The 14,884-nt window shown below is 40.9% G+C and overlaps 2 protein-coding genes across 2 annotated transcripts; both read left to right on the forward strand.

Moving 5' to 3' along the window:
* The first annotated feature begins 236 nt into the window (after positions 1 to 236).
* On the forward strand, positions 237 to 5,861 carry LOC129198825 (butyrophilin subfamily 3 member A2-like). Its single transcript, XM_054808449.1, has 4 exons — positions 237 to 541; positions 1,398 to 1,549; positions 3,481 to 3,831; positions 5,012 to 5,861. Exons 2-4 carry the CDS (start codon positions 1,471 to 1,473, stop codon positions 5,302 to 5,304), a joined length of 723 nt encoding a protein of 240 aa, XP_054664424.1. The 5' UTR covers positions 237 to 541; positions 1,398 to 1,470; the 3' UTR covers positions 5,305 to 5,861.
* A 1,107-nt stretch (positions 5,862 to 6,968) lies between these two features.
* LOC129198827 (butyrophilin subfamily 2 member A1-like) lies at positions 6,969 to 14,069 on the forward strand. The gene is made up of 8 exons (XM_054808452.1): positions 6,969 to 7,056; positions 7,824 to 7,850; positions 8,836 to 8,862; positions 9,344 to 9,370; positions 10,004 to 10,030; positions 10,289 to 10,309; positions 11,893 to 11,919; positions 12,440 to 14,069. The coding sequence occupies exons 2-8, from the start codon at positions 7,835 to 7,837 to the stop codon at positions 12,979 to 12,981; spliced, it is 687 nt and encodes a 228-aa protein (XP_054664427.1). The 5' UTR covers positions 6,969 to 7,056; positions 7,824 to 7,834; the 3' UTR covers positions 12,982 to 14,069.
* The last annotated feature ends 815 nt before the right edge of the window (positions 14,070 to 14,884 follow it).

Genomic DNA, 14,884 nt, shown 5'->3' on the forward strand with positions numbered 1-14,884 from the left:
TCTCCTGAGAGCACTAAATGCTTGTTCACAGGCTGGCCAGGAGTCCGAAAAACTGAAGGATAAAAATGAGAGGAAAGTTGACTGAAATGGTTTTCTGATCTTCAACAGATATAAAAAGAACAATATGAAGAAAAAAAACCCCAACACTACCAAGATCCAGACATATTTGCAGAGGGAAATGCTTGACCATGTGATAGAAAAGAAGTACCCTGCTAAGTTATTCATGACATAAGTCTTACCGTGGTGCTCTCTGGCTTAATGCTGGTTGAACAGACAATAGTTTTGTGCAGGAGGATAAGGAGGAGCATCTTACCTTGTTCCAGCTAGGACTACAGAGAGATGAATTGGAAGCAAGAAGCTATTTTGGTCTTGCAATATGACTCTTGGCAGCTACCTTTTGCCCAGTCATAGTGCCTGATCGTCTCTAGCCCTATTGGATGTGGAAAATGCAAACACAAGTTCCTCATATCATAAAGATATGAGGACAAAGGTTCTCCACAACCATATCCCATAGAGAAGTCCTAAGGTTCTTACAATTCAGGTAAGAAATTATACTTTTGCTAAATCTGTGAAAAAAACCCCATTGAATTTACTATGATACTTGAATTAACTGGTGTGGATTTAATCATTTGCACTGACAGGAATGAACCTGCCTGCTGTAGATGCATTATTGCCTTTTTCAGATGGGAATACTTCTCTCTGACAGCATTTGATTTTATCAGTGATTGGAGATGTGAGAAAAAAACAAACAAAAAACCCCCAACCAAAACAGAAAAGCAGGGGAAAGCAGGAGCTGTTAAGTCTATAATTGTGTTGTGCCCTTTCAGCTCACTAGTCAGTTTGAGTTACATGTCTTTACTGTGAGTATGCTGTGAGTATGGATTAGTTCAACAGTGAGTTGAAAGCAAAGATCTTGGGAGGAAGTTGGAGAGAGTCACATTTGTTAAATCACAAGTTTCTCTTTAAAATGGTGGTGTAAGTCAACAGAGAGATCGATACAGTAACAACATTTTTCCTGGAAATTTACCTGAGAGGTTGTTTGGGTTTTTTTTTTTTTACTTTAAGAATGGAAAAGAGAAAGAGTAGTCTGCTAATAACAAAATAGAAGATGAAATGCTTTAATCTCCTCACCGAAAGGAAAAAATTGCCAGTGAATGTAATAAAGATTTTCCGGAAGACAAAGGTAAATACGGACAGCTAATAGAGAAGGCAAAGAGTATATTTCTTTTGCAGCATTTATGTAGTTAAATTTGACAGGGAGATGAGGAAAGAAAAGATGTCCTGCAATCCTCTTTGCCTTTGATAGCATCAAATCCATTATCTGTAAGTTCATTCATATTTTTTCCTATTATTTTATCTCTGCAATTATGGTTTTATTTTTCATTGAACATGTGAAGAGACTGAAGGAGTCACACAGGAGTTTCATCTGGAAGCTTTGCTTTTGGTCCTGTGGATGATTAGGAAACCTGGATGTTGATGGGTACCCCCTTTTGGTGGCTGACAGCTATTCACATACTGACTTTTCAGTGCAGATCATGCCTGATTACAGGTAAAGATAGTTCCAATTTGAATATATTTTAATGACATGGCTTATTTTTTATTAGGTTCACAGAAATGTAAAAGTCAAAAATAATGAATACACATCTTTCTTCTTTTACCTTAGATGACATAAACCACCAAGTTAAAACACCAAATAAGACCCTCATGCAGGCTGATGTGTGTTAAGGTACCTGAGGTATCTGTGTAGGCTGGAAGATACGATAGGGCTGCAGGAGTTACCCTGGAAAGCTCCAGGGTAACTCAGCACTAGACAGCTAGGTGTAGCCAACTGAATTGTGCCCAAGGTTTTGGAAATGGCTGACAGATTTATCTGCCTATGTTTAGCTTCCTAGAAGAAGATGGCTGCATGCAAGCTCAGCGTCTAGAGTAAGACTCAGTTGCTCCTCACGCATTGACTTCTATTGGTATTTTAGATGCTGTAGTGTCTTCTTGCTTCATGATGTTCCAAAATAGAACAGATCTACCATGTAGCCTGTGCAACATTTGCCAGTCCTGTGCCTAGAGTATCTCAGGACATCAAAGATGGATGTTCAAGGAACTCTATCCTACCCAATGAACAGACTCACTGCCTACTGTAGAATTAACTGAACAGACGATTGGCTAGATCTCCATTGATTATAGTAGGAATGTAGTCAAGTCAATGATTGAACTGGAAGTGCTAGGTCAGTGGCAAGTCTCTCAGTTTATTCAAAGATGGAAATTTTAGTTTTAGTCCTCTTGATGATTGGGAGGCCTGGACATCTGTTTTTATGGTCCCAGTTCTGGAGCTTAATCCCACTCTGTGAGTTATTCAGGTGCCTAACCACACAGGCCTAGTGCCATTGTAAATGCTCTGGTATATCTGAGATTTCCTGTTAAATGGAGCTGGCAGACACAACAGAAGATCAGCAGAGACTGAGGTCCTTAGGACTTGGTGAGATGCAATACCGTACAGCATATGAAATGACATTATATGTTTATGAAAAGATACTGGAAAGACTTCCTCAGTGTTTCATGGTAGATTTTTAACTTGCCATAGAATTAAGTCAAGTTGCTGTGATATGACTTCTTTCAAATCTATGTTGGTTGCTATTTATTTTGTTATTTTCAAGAGCCTTTCTTCCATTTTGATATCTTCCTTAGAACTGAAATGAAAATGACTGCTATAAAACATCCTGGTTTTCCCTTTTTCTCTCTTTCAAATATATATATATTGTGGGTGGGATTCATCTCAGGTATCTTAGAAATATGAAAGCTGCACATGTAACTTCAGTATAGTAACCCTAGAGTTCACCATTCAAAGAAAAGATCTGGAACAGAGAGCTATTGGCCCTTTAACAAAGGCTGATCTCTGAAGCTGCTTGTTTCTCCCTATTCATTGCAAAGGGAACCTAGGACGTCTAGCTCAGATATAGATGACCAAATCATTGTACATGTGATTCAGGTGCTAATACGTAAATGTCTAGTGTCCTTCTCCAGCTGCTTCTTCACATGAGTGCAGATTTGCTGCAGATTGTATGCCACATCTGCCAGCATCATAAGGATGTCTTGCATACCCTACAATGTTTCAAATCATACTAGATACCAGCATCTGGGCAATTGAATCACACCTTTACATTCTTGTTAGATAGATCCTGCATCTGGTATTTGATCTTTTGCAGACTGCTCAGTGTTCACCCATTTTCCATGATTTCTCAATAACCATCACTTAATGGACACAAACTTGCTTAAGTTAGTGTTCAAAGTACAGAAGGATAAACCCCATGAGTCTCACATAACGTGAATATTGCTCATCTAAGTAATCTGCCATGTTACTTTTTAGTTTTCTCCTGGATTCCTCTCCTGTTGACAGTGATATTGGTTCTACTGGTTACCTGATGTAACACCATGAAAAGTGTGACATGGACAAACAGAAATGAGTGCCATTTTATCTTCACACAGGTCAATTCATTAGCTCTCCTCCTAATAGTTCCATCATTGGAGTCATTGGAGAAGAGGTTGTTCTACCCTGCCACGTGGTAGCAGGTAACATTCCTGAGGTATTCTCTGTCCAGTGGATATTTCATGAACAGTCTGAAAAAATAACTGTGAGCAGATATGATGGAAAGAATAAAAAGGAGAAACAAGATGAGAGATATAAAGGGAGAACAGAATTCTTCTACAGTGAATTTAGAGCTGGCAACATGTCTCTGCGCTTGAAGAATGTTGGGAGCTCTGACAAAGGATCATACACTTGTGTGGTCTCTTTCAATGACACGTACCATGATGTGCTGATTGAACTGCAAGTGGCAGGTCAGTGGCAATTCTCTCTCTTTTTATTCAAAGATGGAGCTGAGCAGAAACCTGTATATCCATCACTGACTGATGGAATTATAGTATAAATTTAATATGATTTGACACAGAAAATATGTTCATGAGGGAATGTTTTTGACTTGAGTTAGTTTTCTCTATATTAATGGCTATAACCAATATTCGAGGTAAGTTTTAGTTCTAGTTTGAGACATCTTTATTAAGGTACCCAAACACATGCAGCTGTATGAGACTTGAGGGTACAATCTCCCTTCATACTCAATGAAAGCTCAGTCAGGAAGTTCAGCTAGTCTATATAAAGTTAAATTTAGATTTCTTCGGTGCAATCAGCCATTACTGAGATGAAATTCCAGAGTTTCTCTATGGCCAGCATAATCAATCTCATCCCAATACCTCACTGCTTACCTTGCTGCTTGCCCACAGTGGGAGAACAAAGCAGTGGGTAGGCCTTCATTGCTTCTATTTCTATTTCAGTACATTAATAGATAACATCTTCACGGGTAGCTTCAGTTAATGTAGTGGGCTTGCAAGTGGGCATGTGTTCCTCCATTCTTTCCCTTACACAGGAACCAGTTTCCACTAGATAGGTATATTGCAATCTCGTATTGCAGCCAGATTCTTCTGAAGATGTCGTCTTAGCTTTAAAACTGCAGACGAAGCAAAGGTTTAACATCTAAGTAACACTGTAATTGAATCTTCTGAGATCCTGAGTATAAACAACACATTTTTTAAACTGTAGACCTGATCTGTACCATGTCAGTAACAGTTTTACTTGAAATAATTAGCCTGAGACAGTAATATATTATGTTTTCATGGACAGGTTTCACTTGTTGTTCACAGGCTTCCTGTAATCCATTAATCATTGTAATTATATGGATTTTTAAAATTATTTTATTTCGGAATAGCCATCCCCCGCTAGCTCTGTTTGCTGTAATCTCTGTTAAATTGGTCCTTATTCTCAATCTGATAGACTCTAAATTGCTGACCATTAAGATACTTTAGGGCCCGAGTCTCTGTCACAGCTTAAATTCAGAAAAGTCTTTCTATGTACTTCCATACAAATATATATATATATAAAAAGAATTGTTGAATTCAAGATAAACCAGACGATTTCCCATTCTCAACACTGGTTGAAATGGAGAATACATATTCTTTCTCTTAGCTAAAGGTGGTGTGCCTTCCATTTTCCTGAGGAGTCACATGAAGCAGGGCATTGGCCTCACCTGCCATGCAACTGGCTGGTTTCCTAAACCTGAGGTGATTTGGCTGGATGGCCAAGGACAAGTCCGGAAAGAGCTATCAACCACAAAGATGACAATGATGCCTGCAGGCCTATACAGTGTCATAACTTCCATGAACCTAAAACCGGGCTCTGACATGGAAGTCTCCTGCAGGATAGTCAACAATCTGCTAAATACGACGAGCGAGTCCCGAGTCCTGATCTCAGGTGGGTGAGGTCTGTAGTCACCTGCTTGTAAGATTAACAAGTCAGACTGGCTAAATGGCGTGAGTCCCATTTTTATGTCACGAGCTGGCCTGAAGATGTATTCCCAGAATCAATGTGGGAAGAAAGTTCATGAGAGCTGCAGTCTTCTTCCATCTTTATTTCTAGCTGACTGCACAGCCTTGGACAACACCCAGTAAATCAGTTTCCTCCTAAAAAGGGGTCAGGTAGTATCAAGACTTTCTGTGTTCCTTTGTTCAAATTTAAGGCAGTCAACCTGTTGGAGATGAATTAAAACAGATTAAGAATACAACTGTATGCACATACAAAAATGACATATTTCCTTAGTGATGGTTAAGCAGTCTAAAAGCTTTCGCCATCCAGAACCAGGTTACCAGGTCATTTAATAAGATGTGCACTGGTGGGTTTCACACAGCGTAGCTGAAAATAGTTAAGGTCACAAGAGTTAAAGTGATAATTTTGACATCTCACAAATGTTTTTAGTCTGCTTTTATCTTTCCTCTTTTTAATGCATGCATTATGTGTAATCATAGTGTGAATAATGTCATGCTTCCCCACACTCTGTAGAACTTCACACATTTCTGTTTGCTGGGTGTATCGACAAGCATCAAGTAGTCTGAAGCCTCATAGCGCTGGACCCCGAAAAGAACTTCAGCACCACAAAGCCAATGTCTAGGTCTGGAATGGGAACTAGAGTGCAGCGTAAAGCTCTTGAAGTGTGTGAGGGAAGTCCCTTTAGGGATGGCATCAAATAATCTGAGAACATTTAGTGTGGATGTACCTGGAAAGAGAAAATAGGAAACAGCCAACGTGGGGAATGTCTTAAATCTTATTCCCCTTTTGGCTTATGCACTATACTTGCCAGGATGAATCATACATTGATTGAATCAAATTAAACAAGAGTGAATGTATCTCTCTTGTCCAGTGGTGATGGCTTCTTCCTTCATTCCATCACACGCTCAGTTTAGTATGAAATGCAACACATCCATGAAAAAAACTGAGAGCCAGTATTGCTGCCTTTTTTGTGACTCGTGCACTGTGGAAACCTGTCTGCTTATGTCAGACATCTCTTTCATAATTCTGAATCTGATACCCAGAGAAAGAGTCTTCCTAGATTCGTACTGCTGGGGAGGGCTAGATCTTTTCTTCAGCAACATTACTAGCAAAATTCAAATAAAATACAAATTCACCGTCTCTTCAGAGGTATTGACTGCATCCTAAGTTATAATTGTCTTTATGTTTAATCATTAATAAACTATAACTCCTTTTGGTCATTTTTACAGATATTTTCTTTCCCTCCATTTCAAAATGGCTGATTATCTTCCTGGTAATTTTATGTCTTAGTATGGTCCTAATTTCCACTGTATTTTCTAAGCTGAGAAGTAAGTATTTTATTGTATGTTATGTCAGTCAACATATAGAAATATCACAATAGTTCATATTGAAATCCATGACTGTAACAAAAGCTCACAAGCAAAATCACCAGTGATTGTTTAATGATCAAATTCAGGAAATGGTACAAAAAAGGGGTGGGAAAGTACACAATCTGAACAACAAGGAATGCAAATCACGTGCCCTTACCTCAGACTGGGGAGATGACTCCAGAGTGTTGCTAATGACACTAGAATTTAAATGTCAAATCAGAGAACTGATTTCTGTCAGTATTACTCTACAAAAACATGTAAAAAGGGAGATTTTGCTCTTTTTTTAACCAGGTAATCACAAGAAAACAGTTAGCTCAGGTAAGTAATGAGGAAGATGAATATGAAGATTATGACAATTTGTAAGTTGGAAGGTTTATTTATATTAAATTACAGAACTAATTAGCAGTTCTAGTTGCATCCAGTTGGCATAGAATCATAGAATGGTCCATGTTGGAAAGGACCTTCAAAGATCATCTAGGCCAACCCCACTGCCATGGGGTGGTGGGCATGGCATAGCTCATGTGGATTGTGCTGAACATTCCCACTCACCAGAACAGAGTACCCACAATCAAACCATCTACTGGCAATGGCCCTTGGCTCATGTTGTCACCTAGATAATACCTGTGTATTGTTTTGGAGAGTACTAATTGACCCATGCCATAACCATGGCAGAGATTATTGTAACAAATTAATTGCATGAATAATTTTATTCCCTGAGGCACATCTAGTTCTGTTCCCTGACCAGGTTTGGCAGTGGAGGATACACATGTCCATGGGGCCGGAAGGGATTTATTCCTGGTTTCTGAACCTCAGTTAGGCTATGGTTGGGACACGACTTGCCTAGGAAGGACTGGGTATCTCAGAATGCTGCCTATTTTTTTGTGAACTCCATTAGAAATGAGACATGTCTTGGTATAAAAAAATAAGAATTCTTTGGACTAACAAAAAGCCTTGGGAAATGTATTAGGTTAAATTAAATTAAAGTTTTAACCCCACTTATTTCTGTTTGTACATAAAGTACACTGTTGTATGACAAGGGGAGTTTACAAGAATAATTAACATGATTAATTTTCTTTATTTTTCAGTAAAAGTGAAGATGGAAATTGAAGAAGGTAAAAGTCCTTTGCATTTGAAATGATGCTGAGATGTTGAGAGATCTCAAAGACATAAATTCAGGGAAACAATCTTCAAATGTTGATTATTAATATAGTAATTACAGCAGTGGCAGCCCTTTTCAATATTAAGGAAACAGTGACAACCACACATCATATCCCACATGAGGTCTATTCTCTAGTGAAGACTGAAGATGTTTACAGGGAAGTAAGTTGGGCCAGCAGTGACCTTTTTGAAAACTCAACCCAAATCTCTGTTCTTGGACAGAAAGCCCTTAGCAAGCATCTAGCACTCCTTCTCTTCCTGGTGACCACTCTTCTGCCTTTTTCAAGATTATTCAGAACTACCTTTATTCAGCTGAGTGACCCTGTAACCTTCTGAACTTTATCTATGGATCTCCACTGGGAGCTTGGGTGCCTATGGCTCAATCCACTTGTGTACATATAGGTGGCCTGGATCATTTGTCATGTCCTTGGTTATCCCAATTTTCTCCTAGCTGCCATCCTGGAAGGAAGCAGGTACCTCATTGATCTTTGATTGTATCTGACAGATACAATGTGATCTAACAGAGCTTCTCTAGGAAACCAGAGATCTTTTAGAGAGACACCTACATGCCACCTGAGGTACCCCAGGGCAGCTCAAATGCACTACATGCCAATGCATGTGAATATCCCTCTCAAATGTGGTCAGTCAAAAACAGGCTTTGAAAGACGACCTCTACTAGTAATGCAAATGAGTCTTGCTCCCACCCTGCTTAATGAGGTTTTAAATAACAACTTAATGAGTTAAATATAATAAAATTGAAATAGTGTGATAAATTCATGGGTTAAATTGTTGAATTGGATTTACATGTATTTAAATTGACTGTGTATTCCAAGGATGTACTTGCTATATGGTTATGTGGTTCGTATATTGGTATTGTTGAGTGCATTAAGCCACTCTGTCAAAGAGCTTACGCTGATATCTGTGTACTGTCTTTTCTAGAAAAAAACCAACTGAAGACAACGTTAGGTAAGATGCTTTTGTTATTCATCATGTTTAATTGTCTTTGTACTAAAGTTATGTCCACATTGCTTTTTTTCTGAGTTGGTTTGTTTGTTTGTTTGTTCTGGTCTGATTACTGGGTTTGACGACACTGTTTCATGTGGTTAAGCATTTAAAATGAAATGCAAGGCTCAGCTGAATTGAATCATTTTCACAAGAAAAACTCCAGGCATAGTCTGAGATACTTACTTTTCTTTTTTATTTTTCAGAAAATAAAGGTTTTAACTATTGTAGATTTTTTGTATGTGTGCTTAGCTGTAAAACAATCTAGTAGAAAGTCCGTTAGAAGGATGTGTTTCCCATAGAAATGACTTTTGGGCTTTAAAAAACTTTAAGGCTTTATGGAATGTAGTATTAAAGTCCACTAAGTGACTTTTAACTTCCAATTTATAGCCAATAAGCACTCTGCTAATATTATTTCTATTATTCTGTATGCTGAACTTTTCAGAAGGAGAGAAAACCAAAAATCGAGCAGGTAAATCTCATTTTCCTAAAATATTTAGAATGGATGCTCTCCAGCCTCAGTGAAAATAAGCTACTCTGTTTAATTAGCTTACTTTTATTTCAAATTACTTCTCAGAAATGTTAGAGGTGATTACGTGGCAAAGAGGCCAATGACTTCTCCACCTACACGTGCAGGATACATTGTGCCTTAAACCCCGCTGATGGTCCAGTTACATCACTCAGGGCTCTGCATTAGGTTTTTTCTCTCCCTTGTGCTTTCATAGAATCATTCAGGTTTGAAAAGCCCTAACCATTGACTCCGACCTAATGGTTGACTCCAACCGTTAACCTAACACTACCAAGACCATCACTAAACCATACCACTAAGCACCATATTACACCTGGACACAATTGCATATTTCATAGAACCCAAACTCTCAGCTTAGCTTTCTCATTCTCTCCTTCCCCTCTTCTTGCATTACTAAGAAAAAAAAAAAAGTAACTGCTTTTATCCTGCAAATTTAGTGTCAGATATCTTCCACATAAATGTGCACACTGTTCCCATAATGAATAACGGGATGTAATTCTAATGTCTTTCTCACAAATGTTTTTTTCATTTTTGCCTTGAGTTTTTACATCACTCAGTTATCCTATTCCTTTTCAGCAAAGTCCAAACTCAAAAAACGCTTTGGTAAGAAAAAACATTTTATGTAAATTTGACATTCTTGGCAAGTTTAGAAACAAAAAGACAAGCCTTCAGGTGAGTATGTCTATGATATCCCTGGATTTGAATATGGTAAGTAATATTTCAAGTAATATGGTGAAATATCAACCTATGGAGGAGGAATACTCTACTATTCTATGCTTTGTGGTTGTCCTATTTTGAAAAACTGGAACAAAAAAGGAAAAGCAAACAAGTGTTAGTGACTGGAATATCTTTCCCTTTCAGGTCGACTGAAAGCAGAGCTGGGTAAGTGGCTTAAAAATGTTAGTGATTATGCAGAATGCTAGTATTGGTGAGAAAGCCAATGTCACTCCAGTATTCAAAAACGGCAAGAAGGAGGACCCAGGCAACTACAGGACAGTCAACCTTACCTCCATCCCTGAAAAGATGATGGAACAACTTATTTTGGGGGTTATCAATAAGCATGTGGAGGAAAAGAAGGTTATTGGGAGTGGTCAACATGGCTTCACCAAGGGGAAATCATGCCTGACCAATCTGATAGCCTTCTATGATGGCATGACCAGCTGGGTGGATGAAGGGAGAGCAGTGGATGTTGTCTACCTTGACTTCAGCAAGGCTTTTGATACTGTCTCTCATAACATCCTCGTTAGCAAGCTTAGGAAGCGTGGGTTGGATTAGTGGTCAGTGAGTTGGGTAGAGAACTGGCTGAATGGCAGAGCCCAGAGGGTTGTGATAAGCGGTGCAGAGTCTAGTTGGAGGCTGGTATCTAGTGGTGGTGCCCCAAGGGTCAGTGCTTGCTCCCGTCTTATTCAACATATTCATCAATGACCTGGACGAGGGGACAGAGTGTACCCTCAGCACATCCGCTGATGATACTAAACTGGGAGGAGTGGCTTACACACCGGAAGGCTGCGCTGCCATTCGGCAAGACCTGGACAGACTAGAGAACTGGGCAAAGAGGAACCATATGAAATTCAGTCAGGGCAAGTGTAGGGTCCTGCACCTAGGGAAGAACAACCCCAGGCACCAGTACAGGTTAGGGGTTGACCCGCTGGGAAGCAGCACTGCGGAGAAGGACCTGGGACTCCTGGTGGACAACAAGCTCTCCAGGAGCCAGCAGTGTGCCCTCGTGGCCAAGGCGGCCAATGGTGTCCTGCGGTGTATTTAGAAGAGTGTGGCCAGCAGGTTGAGGGAGGTTATCCCCCCCTCTACTCTGCCCTGCTGAGGCCACATCTGGAATATTGTGTCCAGTTCTGGTGTCCCCAGTTCAAGACAGACAGGGAACTACTGGACAGAGTCCAGCTGAGGGCTATGATGAGGGGAATGGAGCATCTCTCTTCTGAGGAAAGCCTGAGAGAGCTGGGGCTGTTTCACATGGAGAAGAGAAGATTGAGAGGGGATCTTATTAATGCTTATAAATATCTAAAGGGTGGGTGTCTAGAGGAAGGGGAAAGACTCTTCTCAATGGTGCCCAGTGACAGGACAAGGGGCAATGGGCATAACCTGGAACACAGGAAGTTCCATGTCAACATGAGGAAAAACTTCTTCACTTTGAGGGTGACAGAGCCCTGGGACAGGCTGCCCAGAGAGGCTGTGGAGTCTCCTTCCCTGGAGAGATTCAAAACCTGCCTGGATGCAATCCTGTGCAACCTGGTTTAGGTGATCCTGCAGGGGGGTGGCACTAGGTGATCTCTAGAGGTGACTTGCAACCCCTACCAATCTGTGAATCTGTGAGTTAAGAGGAGAAAGGCCAAAACTGATGCAAAATCACAGTGACAATAGGAATTGCATATTAGTATTCCCAGTCTGAGAAGTAGCTAACTGTCCTATAAAAACATAATATAGTAATGTCCATTTTCTTTCTGTAGATTTCTGGGAAGCCAGAAGCCACGCAGGTAAGCTGGCAGGAGGAAAGGTGTGAAAATGGAGAGGCCATCTGTTCAAGCTACCCTGAAACGACAATGGCAGTCACCCTGAAATGACAATGCCATGATGTTAAGAGATACACTGACTGAGCTGGAGTCACAGGAATATGCCTGGCTGCGTTAACAGGAAATGAGGCTGGGATGTGGCTGTTGGGAAGATTGAGAAAAGGCGTTGCTGAAAGGTGTCAAAGTCTGGGGTGGGATGTGGACACAGTTCTGAACAGGATGGATGGCCTTATGGAAGAGAGAGAGAGAGAGATTTATTGTAAATCGTGTGGCCTTGCACCTCCAGAGAGGACATGGCTGTGACAGGTCCAAGGTGCCTCTGGGTTCATCAGGGATTGCATGCCCTGTTGTGGGGAATGTTTCAATTCTTTGTTGAATTGCACCAGGACCGCTCAGACCCTTGAATGTTTCAACCCGTAGCGGCATGTGGAGAGAGGTCGCTGAGTGACTCGACTCATTGGATGATTCTTGCTTTCCCCTCCAGTTCCTATTACTGTGAATGCTGACTGCCGAGTCCTGGAGCTCCAGGTGCCAGGGGCATCCCCAAACGTGGAGAGCAACGTGTCTGAACCTGCTGGCCCGAACGCTCCCTCCACAGTCCCTGTCCTGGTGGGGAAGGAAGGGTTTGCAGCTGGGAAACACTACTGGGAGGTGGAGGTGGGCCAGCAGCCGGACTGGGTGGTGGGGGTGGTGAGGGAGAAAGGGAGACAGGAGGAGGACGGGACCCTTCCTGGGGAGGACTACTGGGCTCTGCACAGGTCCCAGGGAGAGATTTTCTCTAGCGAAGGAGACCGCAGGATTGAGAAGCAGCAGATGAGTAATTCAGTGATTGGTGTGCTTCTCGACTTGGAGGAAGGGCAAGTGAACTTTTATGAAGCAAAGCAGATGGACATCATGGTGAGAATGCCCCTAAGGCTCGGAAAGGAATCTGCAGAAAAGTTTTACCCATTTCTGTCCAAAAGGGAAGGGACACTTAGGCCTCTTATCCACACGGTCTTAATCCCTGTGCCTTTGGAGACACTGTAAAAGGAAATTTTGAATCAAAGTTCTCTGCCAAGAGGTCAGGGTTGAGAGGAGGAGAGACTAGAATGGCTTAGGACATCAGTAATTATAAAATAAAGAGAGTAGGACTGGGGAACAAAACAGGAAAACCTGAAAAAAAGGGAGAAGTAATGAGAGAGAATTGCAAAATAGAAAAATAGAAATCTCAAAATAGAAAAAAAGATACTATGAAGCAAAAGAATATTATTTGTTCTCAACTAAGAGAACAGAGAAAGCCTCTGATGATTGCTTTTTAGTGGAGAATATTCTCCAAGCTGTATGTGAATTCCAAGTTGTGTATAAACCATCTTAGAAAAAAGCAGTCTTGCAAGTAAGTCCAGAACAAAGAAAATTTCCTTAACTCTTCTTTCTGAATGATCTAAGAAGGCATATGAAGAAAATCAGTGCTTGAAGTAAAAAAGGAATTTTGACTATTTAGTTAATCCATAATTCAAATCATTATGATTATTAGGGAACTTAGTCTTTTGCCTTTGTAGAGTCCCCAATACATTTTCTGTTGTCTCTTTAATTAGAACATAGTTGGGTGACAAGGATCTTTTTCCCATTTCAATATGGTTTTTATTCCTCATCAATGCAACCTTGAACATTTGTGACAGCCAGATGGAGATAGCAACCCCCCAGTCCAGTTGGTGCCACCCCAAGGAAAGATTATCAATTGTTACTGGTATAGTTAAAAAAGGAGTTATGGCTTCCCCCTCTAAGCTATTAGATTTCTGTGTTTATATTTAAACACTATTTGTTAAGAGTGTTTTCTGTTCTCCAAGAGCGTGAAAGTGTAATTTAACTTTCTGAGTGGAGGTTAAACTAAAGGGCTTTGCTGGATTGCTATCCACCTTGAATTTGAACATGACCCTTTTTGCTGCCAGTAGGTCCTGGCAGAAGAAACACTCAAAGCTGGTTCTAAAAGAAACCTACAGTTCTTTACTTTGAGTTTCATATGTTTTCCATATCAACTCCAGCTGATTTAGAGACTTGATGAATCTAAAGGAGCTATGTTAAGTGTCTGTGGAAAAAATCTGCCATGGAGAATGGAGAAAAAATATGTGACTAAATGCCTGAAGATTTCATCATACATGAAAATGTTACACAAAACCTTTATAATAAATTGTATTTAAATTGATCTTAATATCATCTGCACTTTCTTTTCATTTTATTTCATGTTTTCACACCTGTCGGCTAAATTTTGGCAGTCTGAGGGGAGAGTAAATCTTTCTCTGAACTCTATGTTGTGAAAAATGTTCAAAGCTCTTTGTGTCAAAATGGTCAAATTCCAGTTACAAAATGTATTTGGTTTTGGTTTGGGTTTGCATGGCAAAGTTTTAGTAGTGGGGGGGGCTACAGGGGTGGCTTCTGCAAGAAGCTGCTAGAAGCTTCCTGTGTCTGACAGAGCCAATGCCAGATGGCTCCAAGACGGACCCAGCGCTGACCAAGGCCAAGCCCATTAGCAACGGTGGTAGTGCCTCTGTGATAACATATTTAAGAAGGGAAAAAAAAATAGTGGAAGCTTTTGCAGCCAGAGAGAGGAGTGAGAAGATGTAAGAAACTCTGCAGACACCAAGGTCAGTGAAGAAGGAGGGGCAGGAGGTGCTCCAGGCGCCAGAGCAGAGATCCCCCTGCAGCCCGTGGTGAAGGCCATGGTGAGGCAGGCTGTCCCCCTGCAGCCCATGGAGGAAGGATGAGGGGGTGTAGAGATTCCACCTGCAGCCCGTGGTGAAGGCCATGGTGAGGCAGGCTGTCCCCCTGCAGCCCATGGAGGAAGGATGAGGGGGTGTAGAGATTCCACCTGCAGCCCATGGTGAAGGCCATGGTGAGGCAGGCTGTCCCCCTGCAGCCCATGGAGGAAGGATGAGGGGGTGTAGAGATTCCA

The sequence above is a fragment of the Grus americana genome, chromosome 36, assembly GCF_028858705.1.
Source record: "Grus americana isolate bGruAme1 chromosome 36, bGruAme1.mat, whole genome shotgun sequence".
NCBI lineage: Eukaryota > Metazoa > Chordata > Aves > Gruiformes > Gruidae > Grus > Grus americana.

Bases quoted from the DNA above. Each gene is read 5' to 3' on its own strand.
- LOC129198825 (XM_054808449.1), top strand. From the start codon at position 1,471: ATGTTGATGGGTACCCCCTTTTGGTGGCTGACAGCTATTCACATACTG. The intron at 1,550-3,480 runs GTAAAGATAGTT...ATCTTCACACAG, and splicing joins CAGATCATGCCTGATTACAG to GTCAATTCATTAGCTCTCCT. The intron at 3,832-5,011 runs GTCAGTGGCAAT...TCTTTCTCTTAG, and splicing joins GATTGAACTGCAAGTGGCAG to CTAAAGGTGGTGTGCCTTCC.
- LOC129198827 (XM_054808452.1), top strand. The intron at 8,863-9,343 runs GTAAGATGCTTT...TGAACTTTTCAG, and splicing joins CCAACTGAAGACAACGTTAG to AAGGAGAGAAAACCAAAAAT. The intron at 10,310-11,892 runs GTAAGTGGCTTA...TTCTTTCTGTAG, and splicing joins TCGACTGAAAGCAGAGCTGG to ATTTCTGGGAAGCCAGAAGC.